This window comes from Vulpes lagopus, chromosome 12 (assembly GCF_018345385.1).
Source record: "Vulpes lagopus strain Blue_001 chromosome 12, ASM1834538v1, whole genome shotgun sequence".
NCBI classification, from domain to species: domain Eukaryota; kingdom Metazoa; phylum Chordata; class Mammalia; order Carnivora; family Canidae; genus Vulpes; species Vulpes lagopus.
Genome location: NC_054835.1, coordinates 15,647,484 through 15,672,313, shown reverse-complemented (window position 1 = coordinate 15,672,313; position 24,830 = coordinate 15,647,484). Strand labels below are relative to the sequence as shown.

At 52.9% G+C, this 24,830-nt stretch overlaps 2 protein-coding genes across 3 annotated transcripts in view; both read right to left on the bottom strand.

The window, feature by feature from the left end:
• Positions 1-9,091, bottom strand: part of SLC43A2 (solute carrier family 43 member 2) — a 46,983-nt gene extending 37,892 nt beyond the window's left edge. Inside the window, exons 1-2 of the mRNA XM_041725247.1 lie at positions 8,639-9,091; positions 8,093-8,290 (exon numbers count right to left, since the gene is read on the bottom strand). Coding sequence (XP_041581181.1) covers positions 8,093-8,290; positions 8,639-8,783 — 343 coding nt within the window. The 5' untranslated portion in view covers positions 8,784-9,091. The remainder of the gene's footprint in view (positions 1-8,092; positions 8,291-8,638) is intronic.
• Positions 9,092-14,377: 5,286 nt separating this feature from the next.
• Positions 14,378-24,826, bottom strand: SCARF1 (scavenger receptor class F member 1). Of its 2 annotated transcripts, none has more exons than XM_041726062.1 (11): positions 24,420-24,826; positions 24,042-24,103; positions 23,684-23,785; positions 22,319-22,844; positions 20,392-20,610; positions 19,867-19,995; positions 18,987-19,090; positions 18,368-18,488; positions 16,795-16,916; positions 16,567-16,710; positions 14,378-15,894 (listed from the first exon to the last, which is right to left on the bottom strand). In XM_041726062.1, exons 1-11 carry the CDS (start codon positions 24,824-24,826, stop codon positions 15,032-15,034), a joined length of 2,799 nt encoding a protein of 932 aa, XP_041581996.1. In that variant the 3' UTR covers positions 14,378-15,031. The 2 variants fall into 2 exon arrangements, with proteins under 2 accessions (XP_041581996.1, XP_041581997.1); XM_041726063.1 differs by having other exon boundaries at positions 15,644-15,894; positions 16,567-16,673.
• Positions 24,827-24,830: the final 4 nt, after the last annotated feature.

The following is a 24,830-nucleotide window of genomic DNA, read 5'->3' as shown; positions in this document are numbered from 1 at the left end:
GGTTTGATCCTGTGGACCCTGGATTGAATCCCAGTCAGGCTCCCTGCATGGAGCCTGCTTCTCCCTCTGCCTGTGCCTCTGCCCCTCTATCTCTCTCTCTGTGTCTCTATGAATAAATAAATAAAATCTAAAAAAAAAAATAGTCTCAAGTCATTTGCTTTCACTTGTTGAGGTCCATGTTTTGTATTTTTCTGGCTGGGGTCAAGTGCTGCTGTCCCATCTGGCCACACCTGTGCTGCCTGCAATCTCAGCTCTAATCACCCCTCCAAAGTCCACCCAGCACCAAGACAACAAAAAAAGCAGCTGAAGGCGGGAGGGTGGAGCACAAGGCCGGAAGTTTGGCAGAGGAAGCTTCTCCTCTCCTGCACTGCTAGTTAGAGATGCTGACTAATCCTACAAGAGAAGCAGCCTCTGATTAGATGCGAGGTCACACTGGGAGAGTCAAGGAAACACCTCTTTCTTGATAACTGCCTGCCTCCTGATTGCGGCCCTCTGGCGCCAAGGCTGTAAAGCTGAAGTCTGCAAAGGCCTGCCCAGGCTTCTCAGGGCTGCCCCAAGGTCATGGAAAAGGATGCACTTAGGGTGAATCATGCTATATGCCAACCTCTCACCAACCAGCCCTGCTGGGGGCACATGGATTGAGGGTGAGGTGCTAGAACCTGTCCCCTGGGTTCCAATTTTGGTTCCTCTACTTTCTCCTCATATAACTCTGGAGAAATGACAAATCTCTAAGTTTCTTCATTCTGTAAAATGGCAAAATACAGTAGTAGTATCTACCTACTAGAGTCTGGTGGAAGATAAAGGAGAAAACCCAGACAACATGTTAAAGCACACGCAGACATAAAAAGTGCTCAATAAACAACAACTAGAAGTTACTATCACTATTTTTTTTTGTTGTTGTTACTATCACTATTACTAAATTATGGGAAGCTTAGGATGGTGCAACTGGCTGGCAGCAGAGTTGGATAGGAACTGGGTGCAGGGTTCTACAACTATGTGCTAGTGTAGCATGACTTTGCATCCAGACTCCCATTGGGCTGGGGGCCCGCATGAGCCCCAAGTGTACTCACTAGGTCCTGGTGTACAGTAGATGTTTACTGAATGAAGGAAGACAATGGAGTCAGAGCACGATGGCCAAGAAGACACAGAGAAAAGAAAGGAAGTAGGATGTATGGTGCCAAGGTGAAGATAGAGGGGATTTAAGCAGATAAAAGGCACAATGTCAACCTCCTGAAGTCACAGAAACAAAACCTCACAAGGCAGATTTTCTCCCACCCCCAACCCCTGCCACTTTGTTTCCTAAAAGAGGCCCCGCTACACTGACAGCCAAAACACATGACAAATAGGATCATCTGAGTCCATTAGCATCCAGGTAAGAACCACCACACTCACTGCCTCAGCCGGTGGGCCTGAGCTGCTTATTCACTGTGGGTAGCTTCTGCAAAGGTGGAGCTGCCTCTCTGGTCGGCATGACCTGCAGCAACAGGAACTGGGGGACAGGTCTCCACATGGCCACGGCCATCTCCAGGTTTGTGTGCAGACACGAGCAAAACTACCCAGGTATCACAGCGTAGACAGGGGAAGAAGACACCTCAGGGTCCAGGATCACTGGCCTGTGAACCCAGACTGTGGCCACACAGGGCCTGGAGCCCACGACTGCATTAATGAACACAAAAGAACTTGAACAGCTGACAGCATTGTCACTGAGTAGAGGCTCGAGGGTGCCGCTCCCAGTCTCCCCAGAGCTGGACCTCTAAATCCACAACTGTACTCACCACAAGGGAGAAGACAGATCCCGAGGCAATGCACTCAAGGCAGTCTCTCTGATTTGCTGTAACTGGGGGTGGCAATGGAAACATCCTGAATTGTTTAGACATAAGTAGACAGGGGAGCTCATGAGGAGAGAGGCGGGAGTGGAGGGAAGGAAGGGTATCTGTCTCCCGTCCTTCATTCCAAAGAGCCACTAAACACAGAAGCAGAGAATCCTACCCTCTGGGCCACCAGCTTTCTCTCCTTTAAAAACAATCCCTGCCAATCCCTGCCAAAAACAGGCCTGCCTTAGCCCTCTGCCCTCCTGCCTCTAGGCAGTGATGTCCAGCAACAGATAAGCCTGGGGTAGGGGTCTCAGTGGCCTTTCTCGTCTTCCAGTGAAGCAGTGCAAGAATGTCCCTTGCCCATGGAGAGGACCAAATCTTCAGTGAGCCCAGGTGTGTTGGCAGTAAATAGCTCACATGAATAATCCCAGACCCAGCAGATGCCCAAACACAGCCATACCCAGGCTATTCCTTTCCCTCTGCTCCCACCTGGGCCACTGTGGGCCAGGAGAGACACAAACAGATAAGCACCAGGAGGTGTCAAGCCCCGGGGTATCCCTCTGCTCCCAGCCCAGAGCGTAGGCCTCATCCAGGTGCAGCCTGTTGTGTATTTCACCTGCACCTGTTTATCAAACAGATGCCTCCTCAGTGGGCGGCCAGTGTGGCGTGGCCTGGCCCAGCTGGGGAAGGTGAACCAAGAGGACAGGCAAGGAATTGGTACCGCCAGAGTGTGCCGAGTCGTTGTGAGACTGCTGGGGCCGGGGCCAGGAAGAAAGAACAATGCTGGTGCTGTTCAGCCCTCCTCCCAGAAGACTCACATGTAATCTGTGCAGTGAAAGTAGGGGACAAAAGGGGGTGCTATGACCCTGCTCAGTCTCCCCTAACATCTCTGCGCCAAAGAGGGGGCTCCCTCCACCCCAGAAAAACAAAGGGAAAGGGAGCCAAACAGCTGGCCACGTGATGTTTAAGGGGGCAAGGGGCACCGGCCTGGAGGCTCCTCCAAATTCCTGAGCAGCCCTCTTCTCTGCCCGACTGCTTACTGAGTCCCTCCCCAACCCACCTAGGATGCAGGCCCCCAGACCTCCCTGCTGATGGTCCCTGCCCCAGGATCTCCTGTCTCTTTCCCAAATCCTTAGTCTATCCGGCAACAGGAAGCAGCATCTCAGTCCAACAGGGGGATGTAGGTGAGAGGTCAGCCTCAGACACAGCAAACAAAAGGCAGGACACAGTCAGTTGGAGGGCCTCCTGGGTAGGCCAGGGCCTAGCCCCCAGCTGTGGCTGCAGAGTGCCTATGTGTGCTGGCCACTGTACTCCGTGGTATTCGATCCATATCACTTAGTGCTTTCTCACCCCCAACACACACACTCCACACCAGGACATCAGGAGCTTTGGAGCAGCCAAGCTGTTTGCCCAACATCTTACAGACAGTACATTATGGAGAAGCTGGACTTGAATCCAGGCTGCTTTTAACCTGTAGGCCATGCAGATGCTGAACTACCTAGGTTAGAGGCTTTCAAGAGAACGTGCTGAGGGAATGGAAACAGCACGAGGCTGTCACAGAGTCAGGGGTTGTGCTAGGCAGCCCTTAATGACATCCAGTGGGAATGAGACTGCCCTCAACATTCTCCTTGAAAGTCATCCCAAGCCGGACAGAACCTTAATGCAACACCACGAAGGCAGGTGGGGCCAGCGGATGTTGGGGAGGGAAATAGGGTCATGAAATGGGAAGAAGAAAGGTAGGGCTGGTAGGAAGTGCTGAGGGCGCCAGCTCCTCTCTGTGACACATTGTGAGGCCGTGGGCACCAGACCTTCTTACTCGTTGCTAGGGAATGTTTTTTTTCTTTTCTTTAATCCAAAATAAACCGGGGGGAGAGGGAGAGTAGAGGGAGTGGAAACAGTCACATTCACAACCATACAAGTAAAAGGGTGGGTTTTCAAAAGCCATCAAAAGCCAGCAGCCTTTGGGTGAGGAGAAGACCACTAAAAGATTAGCCTCCAAGCAGCCGGGACTATCTCCTGTCAACATCTGCAGCCTCGGCCCACCTGCTGGAGACCAGGCATGGCTCTGCCTCCCTGCCCTATGGCAGCCCCCTCTGCCCTCTCTGGGCCCAAGGGACCAGCTTCCTGCTTTGTTTCATGAGGGGTACAAGTCCCCTGCCACCACAGGCAGAGAGACTGCAGCAGTCAAGAGCACAGAACTCAGGTCTGCCTTGGTGACCAAGGATGAGCGGGACTGTGACTTCCTCAGGTGGAGACCACAACTCCCACCCTCACCCCACGCCCAGTATGCAGCAAGACCTCAACAATTCCTAAGAGTTTGTTTGTCTGTTTATTTATTTATTTTAAAGATTTTATTTATTTATTTATTCATGAGAGACAGAGAGAGAGAGAGAGAGATTGGCAGAGACACAGGCATAGGGGGGATCCCTGGGTGGCTCAGCAGTTGAGCACCTGCCTTCGGCCCAGGGTGTGATCCTGGAGTCCCAGGATGGAGTCCCACATCAGGCTCCCTGCATGGAGCCTGCTTCTCCCTCTGCCTGTGTCTCTGCCTCTCTCTCTCTCTCTCTCTGTGTCTTTCATGAATAAATAAATAAAATCTTAAAAAAGAGAGAGAGAGAGAGAGAGAGAGAGAGAGAGGCAGAGACACAGGCAGAGGGAGAAGCAGGCTCCATGCAGGGAGCCTGATGTGGGACTCCATCCTGGGACTCCAGGATCACACCCTGGGCCGAAGGCAGGTGCTCAACTGCTGAGCCACCCAGACATCCCTTCCTAAGAGTTTAATAGGTGAACTGATTGCCACCCTCCTCTACCTCTGTCACTTCTTCCTGCCTTGAGAATAAAATCCAACTTCCCCAAGTGGCCTCCTAGGCCCTGTGGGCCCTGGCCACTTCCCACCTCTTCTTGCCCCCTCCTCTCCTGACTCACCCCTTTGCCCTCCACACTTCTGCCCTTCTATCTACATTGAACCAGATCTCCACTGTTGTTCTCCTTCCTGGCACCCTGCTCTCTGCTGGAGTCCAGACCAATTTTATGTACACGATCTGTGTGTTTGATGCTGGCAGACTACAAACTCCCTGAGGGCCAAGATTGCTCCGCACCCCTAGCACAACACCTCAATAAACATTTACTGAACATGAGAAGATTAACAGCCCCCTGACCTGACCCTGTCCAAGCGGGCTGTCAGATGACCAAGAAAATGAACAAAGAGATCAAGAGCGAGTAGGTACGGCAGTCATCCGGAGGTCAAAAGGACACAGTTCTGGGAAAGCCCCATTCTTCCTGGGCTGGGAAGCCAGTCAGCCTCCTATCTACACCAGGGGGCCTGGGGAGGCAAAGCCCAAATGCCCCGCACCACTCCTTATCAATCTCATCCGGTGGGCAAGGCAAAAAGAGCTGAGAGGCAACAGAGAAACAGGTTCTTTCCTTCTCCCACCTCACCATGCTGGAACCTAACACCGTGTCCATGGCCAAATTCTGGCTGGAGTCCCGAGGAGCTCTGAGAACCTTTCAACAGGTTCATGCCAATTTTCTTTAGAGAACAAACCAAAGCAAAGGTCCTACAAGCAACAAAAAGCTGATGAATTTGCATCTCAACCAGCTACAGACCAGCCAGCTAGTCAGCTCGTCAAGTTTAATTCAATAAATTCCACAAACGGCCCAACTGCTTCTCTGCAATTCACCCATCCACCAAGTTTGAAAATATTAGGCCTAAGCAGAAACCTTGACCCTAAATCCTCCAGGCACTCCCAGTAGGCAAGGCATAGAGGAGACTCATGTCTCCAAGAGGCAGCAGGCTACTTGGACTCCAAGAAGCAAGGAGCAAGGAAGCCAGAGAGATAAGCTATGTGGAATCGGCAGAGCTGTCCAGTAAGAATGCTGGGTCAGCAGGTTTGCCAGGTAGCCAGAAAAAACAAAATCACAGGCAGGAGCAAAGGCACGGATAAGAAGTTGATGTTCAACCTACAACCTGACCCTTCACCTTCACTTTGGTTTATAGAAGGGACGGGTCAAGCCTCTCATGGGCTTCAACACCAGCTCAGCACTGTGTCGGCACAATCTCTGTGACTCCTCCCACTTAAACGGAGGAAGAAGCCAAAGTTGAGGCAGGAATGAAGTGACCAGCCCCAGTGCTGCCAATGCCATAAAATAACTTAAATCAGTGGACAATCTCAGGGGAAAAACCCAAGAATCTGACCTTCCACAGTAGGTCCCCCTGCCTCCCTCTCAAATCAACCAAAACAGTCCCTCAGTCTGGATAAGATGCTAAAAGCTTCATCTGGTGGGACACCTGGGTGGTTCAGCAGTTGAGCGCGTCTGCCTTTGGCTCAGGTCCTGATCCTGTGATTTGGGATCGAGTCCCACATCGGGCTCCTTGCGGGGGGGCCTGCTCCTCCCTCTGCCTGTGTCTCTGCCTCTCTCTCTGTGTCTCTTATGACTAAATAAAATCTTTAAAAATAAATAAATAAACAAACAAACAAACAAACAAATAAATAAATAAATAAAAATAAAAATAAAAATAAAAACTTCATCTGGGGACGATGATTTTTAAAATCCTGGGTGCAGCCTAAAAGAATCCATCAAAGAAGGAGGCAGGAAGGGTCACGATCTAAAAGGGAGGAGAAAGGAGAGAGGAGGAGCCAAACACCCCAAACTGCTCCTTCTACAGAGTCATTAATCTGCTAACATCTCTTAGGCAAAGCAGAAATCTCGTTCAAGGAACAAGGTCTGAGTGACTCTCTCATCTCCCAAGACTTCTTGCTGATGTGCAGAAAGGTCTGCCAAGAACCCTTTAGGCTATTAGGAAATATTTCTGAGCAGCTAAAGGCTAAAGGTTATAAATGATACACTCCCTGCCCTCTCCCAGGTGGCCTCTGCATCCCCTCCATTTCTCCTGCCCTTAACCTGTTCAGCAAAGCTTCCCTAGCGACTGAAACACTCAGGAATTTCCTGGGACTATCAGGAAAGGGAAAAATAAGGACGATTCTACATGGGGTTACAGGCAGCAGAAGCTGGTCTAAAGCTTTTGTTTCCCCCCACTTATTTTTTTTAAGATTTTTATTTATTTATTCATGAGAGACAGAGAGAGAGAGAGAGAGAGGCAGAGACACAGGCAGCAGGTTCCATACAGGGAGTCTGATGTGGGACTCAATCCCAGGACTCCAGGATCACGCCCTGGGCTGAAGGCAGGTGCTCAACCACTGAGCCACCCAGGCGTCCCCTTCCCCCCAATTTAGAACGCAAGGAAGAAAAGGCATGCCAGTGGTGTTGATTCAGAGGGTCAAACTTGAGCTATCTCCCTGTAAGGGGACTCACACGGCGGCTGGATGGCAAAGGCACTGAAAGAGACATTATGGAGTTCAACTACTAGGTAGCCACTGCTGGGGACAGCAGAGGGTAGAGGGAAACACTTCCAATCAAGGTTACCTAGGACAGGGGTAAGACAATAGAGGTGGGGAGCCACTTGGGTCCTACTGTTTGGTTTAATCTACTGACCTTCAGAAATGAAGATCCTGGAATGGGGTCAAGGGGGTGTGAAGGCAGGCATGCGGGGTTAGGTATCTTACAGACAAGAAGCCTCAGCCTGCATTCAGCAACACCAATGGTGTGGCAAAGGGAGAGGAGAGAACTAGTGTTATTTCTCTAAATACCCTCTCGCCTCTCCCAATGATGGCAGGCAGACAGAAGGCCATTGGGAGGAAATGTCCTTTGTAAAATCATAAAGCGGCAAAAATTGACAAGAAATAGTAGTTGACATGCCCTTATGAGACTCCATGATGGCCTGACTAAAAAACCATCTAGATTCTAAATGAATCTTCTATGGGGTGGAAACCAAGCTACTTCCTCTCTCTTGCTGCACCCCAGCTACTGAGTCAGGAGTTCCTCTTTCTCACAGCCAGAGAGCAACATATTCAGCGCGAAGGAAGTGATGTGCTACGCACTGGTTGGAGAGGAGTTCAGCAACGTTCCTAGGCGGTGGGAAGAACACCCTGGACTTTGGTGGTTCTGGCTCTACCGGGAGTCCTCAGCTGTGTGGCCTCGGGCAAGCCAGAAGATCTGTCTGAGCCTCAGTTTCCTCATCCACAAAACAGGGCCAATGACACGTACTCAAAAGGACTGGCTGACAATCAATCAGATGGGGTTTCTGCTCAACGGCAAGTGCTGCGCAGCGAGGTGGTTGGTACAGCTGCCGGGTTTTCTCTGCCGTTTTGCCCTCTCCCAAAGCTCCCGTCCCTGGAACCATCCCGAGCCCCCGGAACCATCCCGAGCCCCCGTCTCACCTGACTCCGTACACAGGTACGAGTAAAAGCCCTCCGACTTGAGCATGATGAGCAGCGAGCCCCAGCCCAAGAGGACTGCCGAGAAGAGGAGATTTTCCAACACGGCTGTGCAGGCCATCCACCAGCGGCGCCGATGGGCAGTGGCCAGGGTGGGCGCCATGGCGCGGCGGCCTGGCTCCGGTTCCGCTCGGCAGTACCCTGCACACAGACCTCGGCGTCAGCGCCCGGCCTGGCCCAGCCCGTGCGGCCAAGCCGGGCTCCCGCCGCAGCGCGCGGGGCTCGTCACCCCTCCGCGGCCCAGGCCGTAGGTGCGCGCGGCCAAGGAAGCCCCAGCCCGGCCAGGGTCCTGCGCACCCTGCCCGCGGCCGGCTCGTGCGTCTGCCGTAAGCCTCGGGACAGCGGCCCCGGCCAGCAGAGACCCCTCTCCCTCGGCTCGTCCCGAGGTAACCTGAGGCACGGGAACAGGAGGGACCACCGCACGCTCAGGGATGTGGAGTTAGTGCTGGCTCTCCGTAGGTGTGACACCGGGTGGGGAGGTCCGGATACCTGGGCAGGGCCGTACCCGACGGTTGCCACTCCCTGGGACCCCGACGGGTGCCCGCCCGCACTCGAGACCCTTCCCGGTAGCCGATTTCTTCAACCACAAGATCCGCGCACCGAGCCCGGATCGGCCCGCCCCCGGCCCGCTCATTGGCTGACGGCTGGAACCTGCAGCGCCATTGGCCGCTGTCTAGGTCGCTAGGCGCTGCGGCCACGCGAATCCCGCATGGGAGAGGCGAAGCCGGTTCAAACCGGCACGCGAGCCACCTGCGCGACCCCCGGCCTGGGCTGTTTCCTCGGCATTCAGTCGGTTCCCATGGAGGCGGACTCCAGTCCCGCCACCTCCCAGCTGCCTTCTCTATTCGTCATCTCTTCCCCGCCGTCTCTTCATTGGTCTCTTTCCTCTCATAGGCACACGTCTTCTCCCTACGCCCCGATTCGTGCGCCTTCTGCCCCCCGCCCGCCCCGCCCCGGCACCTCTGCACAGGACCCTGCTCCCCGAGACCCAGCTCACTCCTCTCCTACCTGCGTGTATCGGGCCCGGCCGGCGCCTTTTCTGCCTCCTTTTATTCCAGCGCTTTTATTCCGACCCCAAGATAAAAACACTGCCGCACGCTGATTGGTCGAGCAGAGGCTGGAAACAGGCTTGCACCAATCAGCAGCCACCCGCCCGCCCCGCGGCGAGCAGAAGCCGGTTCCGGCCGGACTTGGAGACAAACAAGAGAGCTGGGGGGGTCGGGGATAGCGGCGGCTAGGGCTTCTCTTCTACCGCCTTAATCTGGAGTCACAGCCGGTCTGGGAATCCCCGGGGGCAGTGCCCGAACGCCTCTCCAGAGCCTCACTCCGAACCCTACTTGGGTTCGGTTCCCCCGCCGATGTTCCGGTACCCCCGGACTGCATGCCGGTCTCCCTCGCACAGCCAGCTGGGCTCTTACACTCCGTTCTGCGCCGTCCTGCTTCTGTGGTCCTCAGCTCTGTGCTCTGAATGGGTCGTCCCGCTCCCGCCGCCTCCGCTGCCTCTGCCGCACAACGCTGCCATCCCCCGCGGCCTCGGGCTTTGTGTTTTGATTCCTCGCTCGCCTGCCCCCGAGTGTCCTCCATCCAGGCGCTGTCTGCACATCCCGGATCCCCGGACCCCTGTCTCGGCGTGGTGTGCCTCTTGCCTGCTCTCCTGATTCACAGACCTCTCTCGGGGGGCCGTTTGCCTGGCCCCTGGAAGATGTCGGGGATCCCTAGGTGGGAGTTCGGAACTTGTCTGTACCCTAGGACGGTCCCCTCCTGTCCAGGCTGCCCCCCTCCCCGGTTCCCGCTGCCTTTGGTCCCCTGGGGGATCCCCACGCAAAGTTGACCGTCCCATCTTCATTGCCCTGCACCACCTCCACTCCCCCTCCCGTCCCATTCCTGGACGTCAACTTCAGGGGCCCTCTCTGCTCGGTGACGCAGCGGGCAGCGCCTCCGGGAGGCGCGTGGAGTCGGGAGGGCTCCGGACTAGCAGTCTGGAGGACCGCTAGGGCAGGGGATGGAGCCCGAGCACCGGACACTGGGCATGGGCAGCCCAGCGGCATGTCCCTGATCGGAGTCGCTAGCCCGATCTCAGAGGACCCTGGGTCTACCCCGCGAGTCAGCTAGGTCTCCCTGGCACGCTTTAGGGGCCTCAGCAGTCTCTGGTTTCACGTCCCCGAATCCGAGTGCGCCCCCTGCCGTCGGGAACCCACGGATAGCCATCTTGCTCACACCCCGCCCGGCGCTGTGGGCCCCGGGGGAATCCTAGCTGGTGACCCATCCCGTTACCCACCCCGCAGAACCTCACCTCACTTGAGACTGCCTGCCACTCGCTAAAACTTCAGTATTGCCCTTCCTCCTTACAGCCCCTTGCCTGAGGGACGTCTCCAGGCAGCTGTTCCACACACATCTCTGAACTGTTTCAAATATAGTTCTAAAATAATTCACTTTTGGGACGCCTTCGTGGCTCAGCGGTTAGGCGCCTGCCTCGGCTCAGGTTGTGATCCAGGGATCTGGAATGGAGTCCCGCATCAGGGTCCCTGCAAGGAGCCTGCTTCTCCCTCTGCCTATGTCACTGCCTCTCTCTGTGTCTCTCATGAATAAATAAATATTTTAATAAATAAAATAATTCACTTTCCAGACCCTTGGGTGGCTCAGTTGGTTAAGCCTCCAACTCTTGGTGTAGGCTCCAGTGGTGATCTCATGGGTCCTGGGATCCAGCCGGCCTGGGGCTCCCAGCTCAATGAGGAATGGCTTGAGATTCTGTGCCTCTTCCCCTCCTCCCCCATGCACGTGGGCATGCGCCGGCTCTCTCAAATCTTTAAAAAAAATTTCACTTTCTATCCGCAAAACTCATCCTTTCTCAGATAATAGCACTACTACCTACCAAAGTTAGATACCATGAACCATCTTTTCAACAAATATTTATTGGATACCTGTTATTATTCTCCCTCTCCCTCACCCCACCCACAACCCACCAATACAGCCATATCTCCTAAATATTTATCTAATTTGTCCATCTATGTCCCTAGGACTGCAATCACTGTTCATCTAACCTCCAGTCTCTGCCCCTCAAATACATTTCTTTACCCAACCCCATCCCAGTGAGCTGTGGGAAAGATAAATCTGACCTTAGTAAATCTGACCTCTGCTAAATTCTTCAGAATCTCTCTACCGTTTGTCCTATAGGATAAAGTTCAAGTTCTCTGTCCTAACTCTAACCGGCACAGGCTCCTCCCCACCAGTCTTTTCCTCTGCCTAGAGGGTGGTTGACCTGCCAGGTGCTCCAGTCACATGGAATTACCTTTGGTTCCTGCACATGCTGTTCTCTTACCTCTGGCCCTCAAACATAGACCCTTCTTGGGACAGCACTTCCTTCAGGAAGCCTTCCCTAACTACTCCCCAAAATATTCTCCACTACCTTAGTCCAATGAGATTGCACTGTTTTATAACTATTCATTTGTCTCTCCCTTTTGCCACTGACTATGAACAAATATTTGGGGGCAAGAAGTATGTCTTACTCAACAGTTTACCAGCCCTTAACACAGAAGCACAAAGCAGATGCATAATATGGAGCTTGTTGAGTGAACACATGAACAAATGAAAAAGGGTGGGAGGTGTCAGCTTTTAGGGACAAAGGATTCAAAGTTGGAAGGATGATGGCAATTACCCTTTATTGAGAACTGAAAATTTGCTAGGTGCTTTACATAGTTTGTGTCCTTTAATCTCCACAATAACTGGAAGATGGCCAGGATCCCCATTCCAAAGTCCCCAGATGAAAAAACTGAAGTTTTCCATACCATTTCAAAGTGACAAAAAAAAAAAAAAAAAAAAAAAAAAAAAAAAAAAACAAAGTGACAAAACAAGTATATCAAAACTGAGATTTGAATCCATGGCTATTTGAGTGAAATTCTGGGTTTGGTTCTTTTTTCAGTCTTTTTGGCAAGGGTACCAGCACTGCTGGCAAATCAAAAGAAAAAAACACTAAATTAGCAGAAGAAAATGCAGATGATTATTTCATTAGTTTTAGGGTAGAGAAGACCTTTCTACTAAGCATGACATGAAACTCAGAAGTCGGGATCCCTGGGTGGCGCAGCGGTTTGGCGCCTGCCTTTGGCCCAGGGCGCGATCCTGGAGACCCGGGATCGAATCCCACATCAGGCTCCAGGTGCATGGAGCCTGCTTCTCCCTCTGCCTGTGTCTCTGCCTCTCTCTCTCTCTCTCTATGACTATCATAAAAAAAAAAAAAAAAAAAAAAAAAAGAAACTCAGAAGTCAAGAGGTGCCTGGGGGGCTCAGTTGTTAAACGTCTGCCTTTGGCTAAGGTCATGATCTCAAGGTCCTAGAATTGAGGCCCATATCAGGCTCCTTGCTCAGCGGGGAGTCCGCTTCTCCATTTCCCTCTGCCCCCCCTCCCCCCAGCTCTCTCTTTCAAAGTTTTTTTTTTTTTTTAAGATTTTGTTTATTTATTCATGAGAGACACACACACAGAGAGAGGCAGAGACACATGTAGAAGAAGCAGGCTCCATGCAAGGAGCCCGATGTGGGACTCCATCCTGGGACTCGATCCTGGGACTCCAGGATCACGCCCTGGGCTGAAGGCAGGCATTAAACCACTGAGCCACCCAGGGATCCAAATAAATAGTCTTTAAAACAAACAAACAAACAAACTCAAAAGTCAAAAAGAAAAATACTGTCTAAATCAAAAATTTAAATTTATATAGAGAAAGAAAGAAAACAAACAGCATTAAACGACCAGTCACAAATAGGGAAAGAATTAATATCCTTGATATACATAGGCACTTATAAATCAATGAGGAAAAGATGAACACCTCGATTGGAAATTGGGGAAAGAATATAACCAGATAACTCATAGGAAAAAAAAACACAAATAATTATTAAAGATATAAAAAGAAGCTCAACCTTAGAATCATTATAGAAATTCCCATTTTAATGGTATAATTTTTGATGGTTAAAAGCAAAAAACCATTTTATCGGCACAAAGATTTTAACTTTTTAAGAAACTTTAGCATATTGATTGTTTTTCTTGTGCTAAAATAATGAAATACCATTTCATCCTATCAAACTGGGTGTGGGGAAATAGATCTTGCCCTCATTTGTGAGAATACAAAACCATGTAACTTTTTTGAAGGGCAATTTGAAGTACCCAAATCTTTTTTTTTCTTTTTAAGATTTTATTTATCCATTCATGAGAGACACAGGCAGAGGGAGAAGCAGGCTCCATGCAGGGAGCCCAACGTGGGACCGGGGTCTCCAGGATCACACCCTGGGCTGAAGGCAGCGCTAAACCGCTAAACCGCTTAGCCACCTGGGCTGCCCAAAGTACCCAAATATTTAATGTCTTATCCTATTACCCAGCAATTCCACTTCTAGGAATCTCTTCTACAGAAAAACTTGCACAAGTGCAAAAAGAAATATGGACAGAATTGTACACTGCATCATTTATTGTATCAAAATGATTAGAAACAACCCAAATCTCCATGGGTAAAGGATAGGTTTAAATAACCTGTGTTATTTCTACATGATGAAATTCCATGCAGCCATTTTTTATAAAAAGAGGTAGTTTTATATTTACTGAACATCAAAAGACATCCAGGATATATTAAGTAAAAAGGCAAGTTGTACAATGATATGATCTTTTGTTTTCATGTGCCCAGAAAAACATCTGAAAGGAAGGATCTAAAGTGTTCACAAGACTCTGAGCACTGGGATTGAAGAGGAAGCTGCTGTTTCTGTCCTGACTAGGTAATTCAACATGTGAGAAAATAATTCAGAGCAAGACCAAAAGGCCTTCAGTGACAATGGTCCCTCCCCTGTCCCTCAGGCTCCCCTGGGGAAAGAGGAAATCTCTTTTTTACTTTATACATGTCTATAATGTTAGTACTTTCTTATTATTAGCAAAGAACATTGTTTTTTAAATTTGTTTTATTAAATCTAGTGAGAAAAGTAAAAAGAATGCTGACCTCACTAAAGAAAATTTTAAAACAATACAAAAGTTTAAGAAGAAAATATCAGCCACAATCTCATCTCCCAGAAGAAAAAATACCATTTGATGCCTTTCCTTCAAATCTTTTTTTTTTTTTTTTTTTTTAAGATTTTACTTATTTTTTCATGAGACACACACACAGAGACACAGGCAGAGGGAGAAGCAGGCTCCATGCAGGGAGCCTGACATGGGACTCCACCCCAGGACTCCAGGATCACGCCCTGGGCCAAAGGCAGGTGCTAAACTGCTGAGCCACCCAGGCGTCCCTCCCTCAAATCTTTTTTATGCACATACATCTTAAAAAAAAAAAAAAAAAGTCTGTAAATCACAAAATACACACAAAATAAGATTCTAAACATGGAGCCTGAGGCAAAAAGAAATGAAATTTATAAAAAGAAATCTTATTTTTTACACTTCCCATGATAGCATAAACAGTCTCCCATATTTCCTGTATTAAATACTTTTACACAATATGATTTTTCGTGGCTGTTTAGGAACCTATCATAAGCAATCTTTCTTTAACCGATCTTTTATCATCAAACATTTAGGTTGTTTCCCATTTCAGAAAAATGTTTTGCCAATGAAGAAAAGAATAGGCTTTGAGCCCAAAGAGTCCAGAACAACAGAGAAAAAGTCCCTGCAGTCATCTTTTTCCCTTCCTGACCCTGCCCTGTGGGGTCTCTGCCCAGGCCTCCCAGACCTCTCCTCAGAGCACTGCCAGGGCCCAGAGCCAATTGGCCTCCACTCTGACAGTTCCCTATCAAAGGGCAGAGGCTCCAGTATGTCTTTCCTGGCCCTGAGATATTTTTCCAGCAAAACACGATCTGATCCAGGGGCAGTTCAGATGCCTACCCTCCATCCATATACTCCCCACTCCCCAAATTTAGGTTCTCAGGGTGCTGGTGGCCCAGAGATGGGTGCAACATTCTCATACTGGGGTTCCTCCTGCCCTTCCTCATCCGCCAGCTTCTGGGGATCCTGCTCTTGGGAGCCACCCTCAGGGGCCAGCTCCTGGGCCCTCCCTGAGCTCTTGCTGCCATCCCCTAGCCCCCTGGCCACTTCCTCTGGCCCAGTTCCAGCAGACTCCAAGGACCTAGTGAGCTCATCATTCGGGGCTAAGCTGGGACTCTGAATGGCAGAGCCAGAGGCCAGCCCGGGGCTGCCCTTATTTCGACTAAGGGCCCGGCGTGGAGGCTTAGGAATGGCACTCTTGACCTTGGGCTCTGCCTGGCCTTTCTGGAAGCTACCAAAACGTCGGAGAACAGACCGGACAGGTCCCTCAGATAACTGGGGTGTCCCTGCCAACATATAGATCGTGGTCACAGAGCCTGAGCCCTCCAGGACACTGCCCTCAATGGCTTCCACTCGCTCAGCCACTGTCCAGCCACCAAGCGTGGGGAGGCGGCGGCGGCCAGTGGCTGAATCCCTGGGGCTGGCAGCACCAGGAAGGGTCTCATCCATTTCTGCTTTCTCTGAGCCCATGGACTCCTCAGCCTCCTGGCTTTCAGGACCCAGCTGGGCCCCCCGGGGGAGCCGCTTGGGCTTTCGGAGAGGACTGGAGATCTCCCCTGAGCTTCGGCGACTCTGTGGTGCAAACTTCGTGCCTTCGGCAAAGGAGACTGATGGCCGCTTGGCCCGTGCTAGGCTGGAAGTCCGCGGGATGGGAAATGGTGTGGAGGCATCCTCGGGAGGAGGGACGGGACCTTCAGGCAGGCTGGCCTCTGGAAACTCTCCATGGGCCACAGTGACCATTCCTGGCAGAGGAGACAGAAGGACTTGGCCAGAGCTGGGCTGGCCACCCCAATTCATCCTGTTTACTCAGTTTAGCATCTTCTGGGAAGCCTCATCCATAGGGCAAGGAAGAAGGTGAGGGTACAGAGGCAGGGAAAGGGCCTATTCACATAGACACTACTCCTTGTGCACACTTTTCTCACCACTCCTTCCCACTTTGAACTAATACCACACTGTAATCAAGCTGAAAACTCTTTCAGTGCCACACAGTCTTGTCCCTCTCACCTTTGGGCCTCTGCGTGTATTGTTCCTTCTTCCTGGAACACCACCATTCCCACCCCTCCTTAACTGTCACTTGGTTAACTAACTCCTACGGATTCTGCTAGACTCAACTCCAAAATCATGAGCATTGAGACATCTTGCCTGACCCTAACCACCCCTGACATGGCTGAATGATGAGCCCTGATTTGTATGTTCCCCATCAAAACCTATATCACTCCGTCCTACACATGCCTGATGACCACTCACCAGACACCAAGCTTGGTGAGGACAGAAGTCTGTCTTGTTCTTTCTCACATCCCACAGCTGGGAATTTAACCTGCACTGGAATGCGCACTTGATACACATGTGCTGAATGAATAAAGAAATGGTAGTGGGCAGGGCTGCTCGGGGCGAGCGGGCTACTGGAGGGCTACCTTCTTGGGGTGGCATGCAGTAGGCAGGGCTCTCGTCCTCTCCAGACTCAGGATCAGAAGAGAAGGAGTCGTCTGAGGCCCAGCCTGCAGAGGGCGGCTCAATGAAGCTGTGGTTGAAGGGGATCTCCGGGTCGTGGTGTGAGACTGCAGAGGGCTCCAGGTCAGACGTGGGGCTCCGTGGAAGACCCTGCCCCGTCCCAGCCCCGGACCTGCAGCGTCCACACTGACCTGTCACCCAGGGAAGCTTGTGGCTGCCAAAGGAACCACAGGGCAACGCCGAGCCAAGGCTGCTCAGTGCTCCCCAGACCTGCAGCTTCATCCTGGACATAGCAGCTCTGTCACTTGCTGGCCTGAGGGCACATGGGGTAGTCAGTGCAGGTGAGGACTAGCAGGACAAGGACCCTCCCGGTCCTGGGGTTAATGTGAGAGAGGCAGTGTGGCAGAGTGACTGCCTATTTCTGTGCTTCCCTTTGACTACAGAGTAAAATCCAAACTATTGAGTGTGAGATTTAGGCCTGGCACAGAGGGCACTGAATTGAATTCAAAATTCAACTAGAGGGGATCCCTGGGTGGCTCACCGGTATAGTGCCTGCCTTTGGCCCAGGGCATGATCCTAGAGACCCAGGATCAAGTCCCGCATCGGGCTCCTTGCATGAAGACTGCTTCTCCCTCTGCCTGTGTCTCTGCCTTTCTCTGTGTGTCTCTCTCATGAATAAATAAAAAAATGTTAAAAAAAATTTCAAATAGACCTAGGTAGCCGGTCTGGTCCAGGCTTCACCTCTCTGGGCCTCAGTTTCCTCATTTGTCAAGTGGGGACACCTCCTATCTATCAGACCTTTCTTTGGAATGCCAGGCACCTGATGGGGTTCCCCAAGATGCAGCTTTGTGTTATTACCCACCACTGAGTCCCAGTGCAGCTACATTTCTGGAAGGGCCACCACCTCCAGGAAGCCTGTCCTTACGCCCACCCCCAGGCTCCGTGCCCCAGGGAGGGGCTACTAGGTCTGTCATCTGTGAATATCCCATAGCACAGAGGAGGACGCTCAAGGATTAGTGCATGAACTAATAAGAGAGCACCACAGAGAGAATCCAAAAAAACAGCATGGGCTCTGTGATGTGCCAGGGTCAGGCGGGGTCACCTCAGGCCTCCACATCCTCCTCTGTGAATTGAAAATGCTAATCCTCCTGTCCCCATACTCCTGCTTGGAACCAAACCTCCTAGCTGCTGCAGATCTCCAAGGAACCAAGAAATGTGAAGAGATTTTGTAAAGGAACAAAGCTCCATGGAAGCAATATTCCCCTGCAGCAGGCCCCCACACCCCCACAGGCCGCTCTAATCCTTCCTATTATCTCCTTTTCTCAGAAAGCCACCATCTCTGCTAAACCACTGCTCAGACTTTTACATCCCCCTCCTTTCGGGAGATGGGGGGTTGGAGACCTGGTCTCTTCCCCTCTCTGCCCAGAGCTGCGCTGCTACTTCCGCCTCCCACACCTTCCTCCTCTGGTCCCTGTTAATAAACCCTCAGCCATGTGCTACAGGTTTGAGTTTCACCAGCTTGGCACCCAGTGCTCACTGCTCACGCTCATGCAAGGTGGAAACTCGCCTATGGAAGGCTTCCAAGGAAGGCAGGCAGCTGACTCGGTGTCTCCAGGTCACGGCCACTGCCAACTACCTCATTACCTCTGACTTAAGTGTATGATGAGACCAGCCCTTCCCCACCCCTGAAAGGAACCTGGATGCCAGCCTGCCCCCATCCTGTGGCCTGAGCTGGGGGTGGGGAAGGGACAAGCCAGAGTTCACCTGTCCTTGGGGTCCAACCGGGCAGCCCAGCAGCAGCAGGCACAGATGATGATGCCCAGGAGGAGCAGCAGCAGAGGCACAAGGATGCCTGCGATGAGGGTGGCATCCTGACCATGAGGCCCTAGGGAGAGTGGGGGATGGACAAATATTCAGGGCCTTCTGTCTTCTATACAGCAGGTCTCATCTCCAGCTCTAAGTTACCTCCTCCCCAGAATCTTCCCCAGGCCCTTCCCTGTAGGGCCCTCCCATTTTTCTGAGAGATGTAGGCTGGACTCAGCCCAGAGGCCCTCTCCCCAAGGCACCCTCCCTGTTAGCCTGTCCCCTCCTGATGGTCCCTGGCCTGTTCCACAAGCCCTTGCTCCCTATTGTCGCTCCTAATATACATCCCCTCTATCAGGCATGACAGTTACTTGCTCATTTCCTGGATCTAGCCTGATTTCTCAGGAGGCAGGGGCTGTCATACCTTCAGGGGTTTCCCAAAGCACCCATACAGATTTCAGGCATAGGGAATGTCTCCAAAATGAACCCAGCGTCCCTGGCAAATGATATATCCCTGAAGCCATATAAAGGGCCAGTCTTTCCCTGGTTACCACACCCTGCACTCTCCTTTCCACCTTACCCAGCTGGCAGGTCCCAGAGACAGAATTGCAGGGTCCCTCTGGGCATTCACAAGGAATAGAACAGTTGTTGCCATGGAAGCCAGATGGGCATGAAGTGTTGCAGCTATGGGGTGACAAGAGATACAGGCTGAAGGCTCAGTGAGAGGAGATAGAGGTGGGCAGGAGCCAGGAGAAGGTAAATTTCTGGGCCCTGATCCCCAACCCCTGCCATACAGACTCCCCTGGATGATGCTCAACCAGACTCCTCTGACCTCTGAGCCACATTCTAAGTACCCCTGGCAGTGTTAGGGAGAATCCCCTAGCCCCTAAGCCCATCATCCGGAGAGCCCACCCACAAGCTGCCCCTTGGCCCCCAGGCCCCCAGAGTATACTCTTCGGGCAAGATCCACCTCTCATGATCCTTATCCCAAGCACATCTAGCATTAACGTGAAATAAGCAAGATGCCTATGGCATCCAGAGAAAAGTCTTCCAGGTCTGGAGGTCTGAGACCAGCTTTGCCCCACACTCTGGGCCTCAGTCCTCTCCTCCATAAAATGAGGTCTCTTCCATTCTGTCCTAGAGATAGGAAACCTGACGTTGGATACATTGACCTTGATTATTTTTGACCACCTAAAGACCTCAGAGAAACAATGGAGTTGGAGTCCTTCCCCTAAATAACTTCCCCCACCTAGTTAGGAAGCCAGGCCTTTTAGATTAAGCATCACTCTGACCCTACTTTGGAAGGTGCAGACCTCACAATAGGAGGAATAACTTCACAGTTATGAGTATGCTGGGTGGGTATCTGGGAGGTGGAGAAGCCCAGGAAGAGAAATTCAGGAAACAGACTGGACAGAGGCCTTACCCAGGCCCCATCTCTCTGTCAGGGCCCCAGTCCTCACCTGGGTCCCCAGTAGCCAGTGTTGCAGACACATTCCCCAGTCACAGCATCACAGGACCCCTGAACACAGGTGGGGCAGGTAGAGCTACAGCCCTCCCCAAAGGTGCCAATCGGGCAGGGGTCTTCACACCTGAGGTGAGGTGAGACGCGGTTTTTGGCAGGCCAGGCCAGGCAGGGCAGAGCCCCCCCAGAAGGGTCCTACCCAACTTCCTCCATGCTTCTGGACTCAGGGCCCCAACTGTCTACTCCTCAGCAGTGAAGCTCAGGTGTAAACAGGGCCTTAAACTGGGGGCCAAAACTAAGAGTGACAGACTACAGATCCCTAGAGGAAGAAGAGAGCAGGACATCCAAGTGGGGAAGGAGCCTCATTAGCACCATGTCTCTCCCCTCAGTCTTCACCAGGAGCCAGGCCCCCAAGGCTGTGAATGTGTGTGTTGGGGGAGGGGCCAGCTATTCCAGAGGGTGTAGCTAGAATGAGGATCCTGAAGGAAGGTGCACCCCACCCTGATAAAGCCAGCCCTCTCACCTGGGCCCCAGCCACCCAGGATCACAACGCCAGCAGTGCCCAGTGTCTGGCTGACAGGCCTCCCCACGCTGGCAGTGGGGGCACTGCTGCCGGCAGTTCTCGCCAAAGGTGCCAGGTGGGCAGGGCTGATGGCACTGGGTCCCATTCCAGCCTGGCTCGCAGGACTCACAGCTGCCTGTGTCTGCAGAGCATGGCTCCTTCTGCTTGCAGTGGCCACAGCTGGGGAGAGAAGGCGTTCATGCAAGCACTGTAGAGTGGATGGAAGAAGTATCCACCCAGGCCTCCAGGGACATTGGAGAACATCCAGGTTTGAGGCACTCAGGCACTCAGGCAGGTTTGAGCCTCAGTTTCCCCGTATTGTACAACAACAAGCCTGGACAGATGATTTCTGTAGGATTCCAGCCCTCTCCTTCTAACTTCCCATTCCAGGACCCAGCCTTCCCAGGGTTCCAGGGTCACCAAGAGCTCCCAATCCACCCAGAACAGCCAAGTTAGCTTGGCCAACCTTCTCTTCAGTGTTCCCTCTTACCCTTTTTCTCCTCTCAACCCTCCTATCCATGCGCATGAAAATGCTTAAAAATTAAAACATGCGGGCAGCTCAGGTGCCTCAGTGGTTTAGCGCCACCTTCAGCCCAGGGCGTGATCTTGGAGACCCAGGATCCAGGCCCGTGGCAGGCTCCCAGTGGGGAGCCTGTTTCTCCCTCTGCCTGTGTCTCTGCCTCTCTCTCTCTCTCTGTGTATTCTCATGAATAAATAAATAAAATCTTTAAAAAAAATTAAAACACGCCTGTTTCCAACACTATAATTTCAAGTTTATCTTATGTTTAAAAAAAGTTTTCAGGGCACCTGGGTGGCTTAGTTGGTTAAGCGTCTGCCTTCAGCTCAGGTCATGAACCCAGGGTCCTGGGATTAAGCCCCCTGTTGGGCTCCCAGCTCAGCTGGGAGTCTGGTTTTCCTTCTCTCTCTGCTCCTCCCCTTGGCTCCAGCCCTTGTTCACTGTCTCAATAAATACATAAAATCTTTAAAAAGAAAAGTTTTCTCCAGGTTTTTTTGGGATGTAACTGTCATAGTGCACTGTGTAACTTTAAGTGTACAGCATAATGACTTGACTTACATATATTGTGAAATGATTACCACGGTAACTTTAGTTAACATCCCTCATCTCATACAGGTACAAAAAAGGGGGGAAATGTTTTTTTTTCTTTGTGACAAAAACTCTTAGGATCTCCTCTCCTAGGAACTTTTCCTTTTTTTTTTTTTTTCTCAGATTTTATTTATTTATTCATGAGAGACACAGGAAGAGAGGCAGAGACTTAGGCAGAGGGAAGAGAAGGAGGCTGCATGCAAGAAGCCCGACGTGGGACTCGATCCCAGGAATCTGGGATCATGTCCTGAGCCAAAGGCAGACGCTCAACCACTGAGCCACCCAGGAGTCCCATGTTGTGTTGTTTTCAATTGTTTTTAAGTAAACGCTGTGCCCAACGCCCCACGCAGGGCTGGAACTCACAACCCTCGCGATCAGAAGCTGCAAGCTCTACCTACTGAGCCTGCAGACGCCTCGAAAACGGATTTTTTATTGTGGGTGGGGCGGCCAAAGTCTGCAAGGTACTAAGTTGTAAAGGGACCCTGCCATCGTCTGTCACGGGGTTCATCTTTTATCTAGGTACAGCTGCTGGCACTACTACTGTCTGTCTCACACTGACCGGACGAAGGGCTGGGCGGGGCTGACCCTAGAGCATCCCGGGTCTTTCCCCGCTTTCGTCCCGTTCGCGTCAGTCCCTGCGTAGAGCGCCGCGCCCCGCCCTCCCTGCGCCCCGCCCCCGCCCGCGGCCCCTCCCCCGCCGCCCGTGGCGGGGGGCCGTCACCGCCCCTCCCCCATAGCCTCCCCTCCCCCCACCCGCCCCCCAACCCCCGCATCCCCGCTCACCTGTCGCGGCAGTGAGGCCCGTAGCTGCCGGCGCGGCAGGGCAGCTCGCAGCGGGCCCCGCGGAAGCCGGGCGGGCAGGCGCACTGGCCGGAGGCGGCGCTGCAGCGGCCACGCACGCACTCGCACGGCAGCCGGCACTCGGGGCCCCACCAGCCGGGCCGGCAGGCGCAGCGGCCGGTCTCCTGCGCGCACGGCGAGCCGTGGCAGGCGCAGCGGAAGCTGCAGCGGCGGCCCCACCAGCCCGGCTCGCAGCGGCAGGAGCCGTCGGTTTGATCGCAGCGCGCCGCCGCAGGGTTGCACTGGCACGGACGGCGGCAGGTGGGCGACCACCAGCCGGGCTCGCAGCGGCACGCGCCCGTCGCGGGGTCGCAGCGCCCGTGGGGGCCGCAGGTGCACGCGAACTCGCAACGGCCGCCCCAGCGGTCCGCTTGGCAGTGACACACACCCGTGGCCGGCTCGCACTGGCCATGGGGGTGGCAGGCACAGATCTCACGGCAGTCGGGGCCCCAGTACTGGCCCGGGCAGCCTGCGGGGGTGGGGTGAGGTGGGGAAGGAGGTTGGTGGGCTCACAAGAAAGGGGGGCGCCAGGCCCACCCCCAAGAGCCTCAGACGGACCCTTGAACATCTGGCAACCTAACCTCGTGGGGCACAGCCCACTTCCTGCCTCAGACTCCAAACTACAGAAACCCTTTGCAGTAGCCCAGCTTCCTACTTCATACTCTTCAAGTGGCTGAGTGGGAGAAGCTCTGCCCAGAGTCACACAGAAGTAGGGTTTCATCCATGCCCCTTTCTCGCCTTCATGCCCATCTTCCCTCCCCCATCCCCAACCCACCCCACTGGAGGTGAACTGAGCATCCTGAGTGTCCACCCGGCCTGGATGCTGACCGTGAGGTTCACAAGGGAAGCCACATAGGCCCCTAGTGTCCCCTTTAAGCCCTGATTCCTGCTCTCTGGCCATCCTGCCCACCAAATAAATCCTTTCCCATGGCCCTTTTTGTACCAGAGAGGGGTCTCCTTCCACCCTCCAGGCATGTATAAAGTGCACCTGAGGGAGCCGGAGCCTGAGAATGTGTCCATTTTGCAATTAACAAGGATCACCAGTATCTTTTTTGAGAAGTTGAACATGACCTGAAAGTCACAAAACTGAAATCCTGGGGAGGGCTTTGTGCATATGGGCAAAAACCAGATGACTCAGGGCATCTTCGGGCAATGCCTCACTTCCGGACTCTGGGCCTCAATTTCCTCAGTGAAGCTTGGAGGGATTCTGGCCCTGCTGTTCTGAGATCACATTTCTATGGGCTTTGCCTCCCTGGCTCCCAGGTTCTGCCTAGCAACATCATCCTCCAGGTGAAACTCAGGACTCACGGGAGTTGCATTGGGCCCCGAAGAATCCAGGTTTGCATCGACAGAGGCCCGGTTTCACACATACTTCATCTTCTTGGCAGGCATCTGGCCCCTCACATATGGCTGAAAAACATCCCACCCAGGTGGAAAAGACAGTGGCAGGGCCCAACAGGTGAACACTCGGCCCCTCTCACTGGCTCCCAGTCCTCTGCCCCCTCAAGAGCCATTCCCTCAGGGCTGGGGGTGTGTGTGTCAGGAGGGACTCTAGCTCTAGGTCTCAGGAGGGGAAATAGGCCCCAGGACGGGAGGAAGAAAGGGTCACTGGGCTATGTCCTCTTTTCTTCTCGGGTGGGGATCCGTATCCGTTCTGGCTACTCACGGATAGTGCATTCTTGATCTTTCTGCCTCCAGCCTGGGCAGCACTGGAGCTCAGCAGAGGGGCTGTGGGACAGAGAGGGGTCAGCTGGGGGACAGACTAGCTCTGTAGGTAGATCACTGTCTCTGGCTGAGATGTAGGAGGCTGCCTCAGCCCCATCAGGGAGGCCTAGCCAAGAGTCACAGCCCTGGTGTCCCTAATCCCTTCCCTTTCCTTCCCGGGCCCTCCCACTTTCTGCCTGGAGTATCCACCACCCTCCAGGCTGTCCCCAAGCCCCCTTCCCTTCAGCCCCATGACCTCTTCCCTCATGTCCTTCTTCCATGCAATGCCTCAACACCAGTTCACCCACCACCCTCACATCAGATTCCCACAAAGACCCACCTGCTGGCCATGCAGACATGTTGTCCATTGGGGTCCAGCTTGGACCCTTGGGTCCCCTGTGTCCAGAGCAGCAACAGTGGGAGCAGCCTCAGTCCCATGGCGGCCAGTCCAGCGAGAGGGCTCCTGTTAGTCTGGCCCCCACGGCTCCCATCCCCCCTCCCTGCTTCCTTCCAAGGCCTTTCCTGAGGAAACCAGTGTGAAGGGGGCGGGCTGCCATGCGGCACCTCCCTAAGAGGGCGGGTAGGTGGGTGCTGGGAAGACCAGACACCAGATGAAAAGGAAAGCTGTGGTGAAGGCAGAGTGGGGGCTGTAGGGGCTGGTCTCAGTCTGGAGGGGGCAGGAAGATGTCCCAGGATACTGGGGACAGGCAAAGGTATAGGGTGAGAGTGGGAGCCACGTCTTTCCATTAGG

Excerpts from the sequence above, each read along its gene's own strand:
- SCARF1 (XM_041726062.1), bottom strand. The coding sequence starts at position 24,826 with ATGGAAAGACGTGGCTCCCACTCTCACCCTATACCTTTGCCTGTCCCC. Across the intron at positions 23,786-24,041 it reads AGATCAAGAATGCACTATCC|CCATATGTGAGGGGCCAGAT; the intron begins GTGAGTAGCCAG and ends GATGTTTTTCAG. Across the intron at positions 19,996-20,391 it reads CCTGGGTGGCTGGGGCCCAG|GTGTGAAGACCCCTGCCCGA; the intron begins GTGAGAGGGCTG and ends ACCTCACCTCAG.